The sequence below is a fragment of the Propithecus coquereli genome, unplaced genomic scaffold, assembly GCF_000956105.1.
Source record: "Propithecus coquereli isolate 6110/MARCELLA unplaced genomic scaffold, Pcoq_1.0 Scaffold3, whole genome shotgun sequence".
Classification (NCBI taxonomy): Eukaryota; Metazoa; Chordata; class Mammalia; order Primates; family Indriidae; genus Propithecus; species Propithecus coquereli.
Window position 1 is genome coordinate 6,079,662 of NW_012148618.1, and position 8,926 is coordinate 6,088,587.

The 8,926-nt window shown below is 45.9% G+C and overlaps 1 protein-coding gene across 1 annotated transcript; it reads right to left on the reverse strand.

The window, feature by feature from the left end:
* Window positions 1-3,520: 3,520 nt before the first annotated feature.
* GJD2 (gap junction protein, delta 2, 36kDa) lies at window positions 3,521-6,041 on the reverse strand. The gene is made up of 2 exons (XM_012649261.1): window positions 5,884-6,041; window positions 3,521-4,848 (listed from the first exon to the last, which is right to left on the reverse strand). The coding sequence occupies exons 1-2, from the start codon at window positions 5,952-5,954 to the stop codon at window positions 3,954-3,956; spliced, it is 966 nt and encodes a 321-aa protein (XP_012504715.1). The 5' UTR covers window positions 5,955-6,041; the 3' UTR covers window positions 3,521-3,953.
* Between the last annotated feature and the right edge of the window lie 2,885 nt (window positions 6,042-8,926).

Below are 8,926 nucleotides of genomic sequence, written 5' to 3' on the forward strand. Positions count from 1 at the left end.
TTGCTCTGGTAGCAAATGAGATGTTGACAATAAACGCTGTATAAGGTTATAATGGATGAGGCACAGTTCCTGACCACAACGAACCATCTAGATCTGTGGTCCCCAACCCCCCAGCCATGGCCTGTTAGGAAGCAGGCTGCACATCACCACCTGAGCTCCACCGCTACACACACACACACCCCTCCCTCTTCTGTGGAAAAATTGTCTTCCATGAAACTTAGGAACTAGACCACACAGCAGGAGGTGAGCAACCTGCAAGCAAGCGAAGCTGCATCTGTATTTACAGCCACTCCCTATCGCTCACATCACTGCCTTAGCTCTGCCTCTCCCCTCCTCTCTCCCAACCCCGTCAGCGGAGAAATTGTCTTCCATGAAACTGGTCCCTGGTGCCACAAAGATTGGGAACTGCTGATCCAGATGATCTAGAACCATTCCATCTCCATGCAGCAAGTGACTGGTAAAGTGACTTTTATAAAGGCTCAGAGCAGGGACACTAAGCCAGCCTGGAGGAGAGTTAAAAATAGGTTCCTGTGTGAGGGTCAGCCAGACTGACTTTTAATGGATAAAGAGGAACACACCCGGTGAAAGGAGGTGGAAGGACAGGTACTCCCAGTAGAAGAAACAGGGTAAATAACAACAACAACAAAAGCAGAGGTGAAAAAGAAATCATGTTCTTCCTAGTGTCTTTCTAACCACCCCCACCCTTGATTTTAAATCCAGTCATTTTCCTCTGCCCACAGAGGTCATAGAGTACAACTGCTATCCATCATATTTTTTAACCCTTTAAATATTTGAATGCTTACAAATTACAAATTCTGTACTTTCAGTTCTTCTTTCCCAGGTTAAGAAGTAACATCAGTCCCTCCAGGCTATTGTCTAAACTTTAAACCCAGTTCATGCACTGCCACTCACCACTTTACCTGTGTGCACACACAAACATGCACACAGACAGGCACAGGCCAAGAGGGCCTTCAGTTCACCAAAATGCTCTTAAATTTAAGAGAGTATGTCCATGTTGTCCTCCCACAAAATACAGATTAAGGTCACATCCATCACGTGGCCTTATGAACCATCAAATCATCAGTGTATTTCCTTCACTAGATAGAAAGCAAAAGAATCAAAGACCAATACAGATCAGTCATTCTGGCGAGATTGAGAGGAGGTGTATTCCCTTCTCCATCACTGAAAAGTGAATTAATAATCTTGCCATTTGTGGGTGTTTGGAAACATCGAAGAACTGAAATAGATCAACCCCACTGATCTGGGACGAATTTCTTCCAGGAAACACCATGGTTCTTCTAATCCTACATCAAGGCATAAATACAACAGACCTTGTTTTCCACACAGATTCCTATTTCTTTCACACCCAAGCATATGCTAAGAGCTCTCAAGCAACACTCTTCCTCCATCTCTGGGAGGCGTCTTAAACATTTTTAGCTTCCCAAACACAAAACAGAGGAGGATCTGTTTCTTTACTCAGGGACAATCATCTTCAACTGCTTATTTATATTGCAAATAGAAACCTATAGATTTAAATGAACATATTTTCATTCTAAAAATGGCATCTGCATTGCCATAGTTAAAAGGTGCAACAATTGTGTTTGACAATCATCCAGAAAACCCTGTGTTGCTTTGTAATGTTTAAGCCAAATGCTCACTGTAATTAGAAGGTGGCTAGCATTGAAGAACTTAGGAAGAACATCAGCCTACTGAACTAAAGGGACCACATGTAGGCAGAAAATACCAGAAATGATAGTAAAAATGTAGCTAAAAAGTAATGTCTTATAACATATAAACAATGAATCAATCCCCTTTGAAGAACCTAATAAGAAATGAGTGATTAAAAGTCTAGAACTGTGTGGTGTAACATAGTAGCAACTAACCATACATGGCTATTGAAATTAATTAAAATTAAATAAAATCAGAAAGTCTGTTCTTCCTTTGAACTAGCCACATATTAAGAGCTCAAAAGTCACACGTGGCTAGTTGTTGCCAAATTGGGCAGCATGGATAGACGAAATTTCCATCATTACAGAAAGTTCTACTGGGAAGCCCTGGTCTACAGGGTCCTGTTTGACTATTGGGTTAATATTGTGTTGATCATCAGGCCCTGAAGAAAGCATGCCTGCCAAATGGAACGATTAATCCATGGTAGGAAAAATATGTTGGAAAGGGGGGAAAAATCCACTCCTAGAAGGGGTTAATACGATATATTATTGACGTTAGTGTTACAAGAAATATAAGTAGACAAGCAGAGAGGTTTTGAGCTAAAATTAAAAGGAGTTAATGAATACTATTACTTGAAAACCACGCTACTTTCTTTTATACATTCATAAAGCAGACCAGCCTCTCTTTATCTGTCAGTGGCTGATTGGATTTCATTGATCATCCCTCAAATAGTATTCAACCATCACTCAGTTCCTGCACCCAATGTTCTACTGTTGTAACATTTTTTAACACGTATTTAAATAAATAGAACCCTAATCAAAATAGAAAAAAAATGCAGACTCTTTCCATTTTACAAAAAAAAGGCAAGAACTTTATTTTAAACAAATCCTCAGTTGTGTGTTACACCATATCCATATCTAAATCAAAAATGATAATGATAATTCAAAGGAAACAGAGGGCTTCATAAAAGCACATTATGCAAATATTACTCTTGGCCAATGCTTTAACTAAATACACAGTGGATATGAAAGGTACAGTATGGCACTTAAATAAATAAGAGCAAAGAGAAGTTAATATATTCACAGTCCAAAGCAATAGGTTTTTGAACCTTTGGTATAGGTCTCAAATAAGCATCTGTAAACACATGTTAACCAACAGTGTTTAGTTCCAGGTTTTTTAAGCCAGTGATTGTGTGTATGTGTGTGCGCGTCTGTGTGTGTGTATTTCAAAAATAACTGATAAAATAATAAATTGGGATTGACATGGGCTGATTAAGGTCTCTGGTGTAAGCACACAGGTAAATTCAAACCATGGCAAAATGACGTGCAGCTGTGTTGCACAACAAAACTATGTAAGAAAATGAGTGAGATACACCAGTTAGAAATTCTGTGGCTTGGGTAGACACCCTCAATGTTAACAAAAAAAAACTTTTTAATGTTATCCAAAGTCCACAAGCTAGAAGGCAGAAATATCCTGAAGCTCATTAACTACACACTGAACAGTGCAACAACCATCTCACAAAAGTGTTGTAGTTGCATATTGCAATTCCCTGCCTCCCACCCATCCCCCATCCCCCATCCCCCATCCCCCATCCCTAATGAACAGCACCAGTGCAGTTTGAGTTAGAAAACTGGAAATATTGAGACATTCCTAAGGTTTTCATATTGACTAAGGGCCAGTCAGATAGGGCTCTAATGGGAACTTCTTCCATGGCCATTCTCCAAAAAGCACCCCATGTAATTCCCTCTAGCTTGCAAATAAGGTCTAATGTAAGGCCAGATTCAGAAAAAAGCTGGCATGCTGTCCTGGGTTGAGGAAAAGGGGCATGCTGGTGGGGGATATACATGAAGGATGCCTCAAGGATGTTTGTCCTGCAGCCCAGGATAAAGGGATGTTGAGATGGGTCACAAATTTTGCATCAATGAAGTATATGACTCACGCCATTCACCAGGATACAGAGCTCAGCAGAGCTAAGTCCCACTTGGTAGCAGTGCAAGTTCACTGTTATCAGGATCAGGCGGGGCTGTGAGTAGAAAGGGCCCGGAGAAGTCCAACTCATCCATCTCATCACTTTACCCAATTGTCTCTGTGGAACCAATGATGTGACATGTAGTAATGGTTCTACTTTTTGTCCATTCCCACTGGTGCAAGATCTTCTCTTAACCAGTCTTATCCTACATCTTAGTGGTGAGAATCACATAAATGAGGGCAGATACAGCCACCTCTGGGCAGTCCTCTGCTTTGGGGCACTTGTCATCCCCCAGGCCTTCCCAAAACCTGCCCTCTCACACATAGGCAGAGTCACTGGACTGAGTCCTGCCAAAATTGGGAACACTGACCCTGGGCAGGTCCTTGTTACGGATCTCATAGACTGACTTCCTCTTGGCCTGGGCCCCTCGCACAGCCAGCTTGATCTTGCGCCATCCCAGATGGTTGAGTTCAGCCAGGTTGAGCACAACACAGATGCCACTCACAGCAAACATGAACACTAAAAAGACAGTCTTCTCAGTGGGCCGGGACACATAACATTCCACCTCCTTAATGCAGGGGTAGCGGTTACACTCATATAACCCTGGGACGCTAAAGCCATAGAGAAAGTACTGACCCACCAGAAACCCAATTTCCAGGGCATTTCGGAACACCACTTGGATAATGTAGAAGCGGGAGATGCCTTCCTGCCTTCGAAGCTTGGATTTTGATGCAGTGCGCAGCCCTGATGAGTGTGGAGTCAGCTCCTTAACCTCTAAACAATCTGGCTCCGTTTCCTTATTGGTGCTCTCTGTGTTCTGCAGCACCCCATTGACAATGGCATTTTGCAACTTCTTATCTTCTCGTTTGCCCCCACCAGTGCCCCCACCCCCAGTTCCTCCAGGACCCCCCATAGACTCAGGGGGGTCTCTGTCCAGGGCTAGAAAGACAGTTGAGTAGCGGCGTTCTCGCTGCTTGGCAGACTGGTGCACGGAGTAGGTGATGAAGCAGAGACTGGGTGTACACACCATTATGATCTGGAAGACCCAGTAACGTATGTGGGAGATGGGGAAGGCGCGGTCATAGCAGGCCTGGTTACAGCCGGGCTGCAGGGTGTTGCACACAAACATGGTCTGCTCATCATCGTACACCGTCTCCCCCACAATGGCCACAATGAGAATCCGGAAGATCACCACCACAGTCAACAGGATCCTGAGCAGAGGAAGAGGGAGGGAGAGAGGTTCTCACGCCGGGTCACTAACAGGAAATCCCTGCTCCTCCCTTCCCGGTTCTGGTGTTTACCAGTCCTTTGCCTGGGGAGCTGTCCATCCTACGTGGTACTGAACTGGGGATCTGGGAAACCTTTCTGTCTCCTCCTTTACTGCTGTACTGCTGGGTGCTGATAGGCTGGGAACACTTCCTATTACGAGAATCCCAGGTATACACATCTCCAAACACTGGACATAGTCTACTTGCAATAGATAGATTTCATCTCTATAAATGGAATGTACAGAGACACAAAACACACCTTCACTCTGGATGTGGCAAATGCACACAGAATGCCTGAACAGATAGGGCATGTTTCAAAGTCTACGCAGGGTCTGTACATAACTTCTCCACGTGTATATTTAGTTTGTATTTAATTTATCCTCGATATGAATATTAAACTTAATGCTTTATATAAACAGATGGCTATGAATACATATTCATGTGTATGTGAATATATATGAAGGTAGACAGCTACAGACACACAAAAATGTAATTGGGAATGTAGGCTCTGTAAGTTTTAACAGCCAAATATTAACACATATTTGTTGAGAAAAGATGCATCTGCTCTGAAGAGCAAATCCATCTCCCCATTTGCCCTTCTCTGTCCAAATGCAATCCTGCCTTCTTTGTAGATTCTATTTAGGGAACCGGATGGAGATTGGCTCTGACTCTGGAGAGTGGGGGGACCAAAGACTGAGCCAACAACTCCTTTTCTGATGTGGGAAGAGTGAATTCCCTAGTGGTGCTTCATAGGGAAGGGACTGGGGAGCTGGTCAGGAGTAGCTAGAGGAGGAGGGCATCACCGCGCACCGGGTAATCCCTCAACTCCGGGGAACACCGTCGCATTGATTGAGGACGACGGAGAGCAGGCAGAGGACCAGCTGAGGGCTGGAGAAGTGGGGGCTCAGTCCGGACGTGAGGAGGGACTCCCGGGGACCGCCCGACGGGACCCGCTGAAGGCCGGCTTGGCGCCCTTACCTCCCGATCATAGTGGAGTGCTGCTGCACCGCGGCTTCCAGCAGCCTCTCCAAGATGGTCCATTCCCCCATCGCTGTGCATCCGGAGGCAGCAGACAAAGACTGGGCAGCACCGGGCACGTTCCCGCTCCTGGCCCCTCCCCGGGCCGCACCTCCCGACTGGGAGCGAATTGCCTCCCAATTAAAAAAACAAATTTTTTTTAAAAATTCACGAATCCCCCCTCCCCTTTTATTGTACTTAAAAGAGGGAAATGGGGAAAGAAATCCAAGTGCGTCCCGACTGATGGGGCAGTAGGCGCCGTCCGGAGAGCGGGCACGAACCTCCGGCGCCGTCCGGGGGTCGGGTCCGGATCCCGCGGATGGCGGGACGAGGGGCGGGGCGGGAGTGGCAGCGTGCAGGTCCGCGAGCTCTCGCCGGCGCGCGCAAGGTCTCCGGGCACCGCTCTCCGCAGCAGGTTGCGGGCCGGAGGGGTCCAGGCACCTCCGCGCCTGCTACTTCGGGGGGCACCTGGCGCTCCCGCGCTGCAGCCTGCGAGGGGCCGGGGCGGAGCGCGCGGAGCCGGCTGCCGGGCTCGGGAATCCGCGGCCGCCGCCTCTAATCCGCCCTTAAGTAGTCTCCGCCTGCGTCACGCCAGGTCGGCGGAGGGGAACAGAGCGCGGCGTGCGGCTGTCGCTGCGCGTCGGAGCCGGAGGGGCCAGGGACGCGCGCGGGGGGAGAGGGACAACGGTCCTGGGGACGCGGCGGGGAGTGGGGCGATTTCGAAAGGAAGAACTGCAGCACCCCTTGGGGCTTCTCGGGGCGTCCAGGTAACCTCACCTGACTGCCAGACCCCAGCAGGAGGAGGGGAGCTGGGAGCAGACGCGTGGGTGAGTGGGGAGGGGCGTGAGTAGATAGTTTATCTTCTCTCCGGTGCATCCCTCACCGTTTCGCTCTTTGCCCTGGGAGACAAGTGAAATTCCTTCTCTAGATGGAGATGCTGGTTGGGGGAGGATTGGTGGGGTAGACAATGGGGGCGCTTTTAAATCTCCCTTGGAGAGGACAGCGTGGCTCAGAGTGAGGCTGCCTTCGCTGCCTCTGTGGATCCGATACCGGGGTGGGGAAGCCCCGATGCAAGTTCATTTAGGCTGAAGTGCAAATGCAGGTGTGAAGCCGCCTCTGAGGATAGGGCTCTGGGTACCAGCGTTTACCTAACAGGTGCCCAGCTGTGAGCGAGTGGAGTGGCCATGGTTAGGGTCTCGCTTCCTTCTGAGCAAACCCAGATGCTCTGCTATATTTTTTTTATTTTTATTTTTTACTAATGGGAGGAGGGGATACTGCTCAGATGAACTGTGGTCTAATCTGAATTTGAGACCCAGTATTCTGCTAGCAGAAACAGAGCTGCTCACAACCGCACCCCACCCCCACTTTCCTTATTGGGCCTTGGCTTTCTCCCCTCAACCAGCAGATCTTGGTTTCTGTTTTTAAATTTACATTTTGTTTTCAGTTCTATCTAGAGCACCAGACTGCTAATTAGCTCAGGGGTCAGTATTAGGAGACACTGTAGTTGGAAGAGTTTCATATAAATGTACCAAAAGCACAATGGAAAAGTGGTTGTCATCCTTTCAAAAATACAACTGTGGAAGGGTTGCTAACTCATCCTAGGCATATAACACAGCCTTAATTATCCACAGCGATCATAGCACATATGTGTATTACATAAGCCACACCACCATGAGCCTTCAGTTCTAGAACCAATGAGGTGGTTGGGTAGCTGGTGGCCCAGGGACTGGGAAGAAGGGTGCAGAGCGTGGGCTTGAGTTCACTCACAATGCACTTTTGCATAAAATAATGTTTAAAGAAGAAACCCACACTTCAGAACCAGTGGGATCATTGAGATCCTCTCCTAGGACTGATACCTTTACCCCCAAGGAAGCAGCTTTTCACTGGGAAGGAGTAAAAGAGTCTACTAACAATGGAAAATGGTATAAGGTGTAAGTAAACATTAGGGCTAAGGCAGGCATTTCTTATTTTCCTTCTGAACAGGGAGGAGATGCAAGGGTGGGGAAGGGGGAATATACTGTTATCCAGTTAGCTTCCAGATGGAATGGTGATCCCCAACTCAAACTTGGTATGTTTTCCCAGCCTTCCCTCCTACCCCCTTAGGCCCTGGGTCCCTGTATTGGTGCCTTCTCTGGCAGGCTGACACTTTTGCAGTAAAGGATCTTAGACAAGGAGTGAATGAGTGAGAAAGTCCCAAGGGAAATCTGTTTAACATCTTTAGAGTTCCTAAAATGGGCTGCACAACTCAAAATCATCATGGTCTATCCTTTGGCTTTCCCAAACCCTTGACGATTGTGGTCCTAAGAATGTAGATTGCAGGAAATACGTTTTAAATGTTCTCACAGTGCAATTTTCAAGCACTAGGGTATGACAAAATTGTTGATCATTAATTTATTATTTCGAAATATACTTTAATATGCCATATAGATTCAACATGTAAACACATGTGTGTACAACATAGGTATATAAACACACAAAGATACCTATATATAAAACCTATATTTTAAGACATATATTTGTCCAAGTAGCCTCTTTTTAAATAAAAGTCTTATTTTTACCACATTTTGAAAACAATTAACTATTTTTATTAACCATTCATAAGTTGCTTCACACTTACTATATTGTGCTTCCTCTTTTGAGTCCTATCAACTCCATTTTTAATTAATAATTTGTCCTGATAATGCTGCATTAAATATGAAATCGTTCTGTATAGAGCTGGGCATCTCTGAGTTTCCTCAGAGCATTATCTCATCTTGCTAGATTTTGACTATTTCAGTTCTCCTCTGGTTAAAGATCCCCGCTTAAGTCAACAGGGACGTTATTTTCATCTCTTGTTTAAAACCTATTCTACTCTATTAAAGTAGTGGTTTGGGATGAAAAATAGAATACTCATAGAATAAACTTTGATGTTCATTAGACCATCTGGGGATGTTCATTAAAAATACAGATGCTGGGTTCCCATCCCAGACCTGCCAAATTAAAACCTATGAAAGCAAGGTTTAGG

What these genes read in the sequence shown, in the direction of transcription:
- GJD2 (XM_012649261.1), bottom strand. Translation starts at nt 5,954, where the DNA reads ATGGGGGAATGGACCATCTTGGAGAGGCTGCTGGAAGCCGCGGTGCAG. An exon ending in CACTCCACTATGATCGGGAG is followed by an intron (nt 4,849 to 5,883) that starts GTAAGGGCGCCA and finishes TCCTCTGCTCAG; the next exon opens with GATCCTGTTGACTGTGGTGG.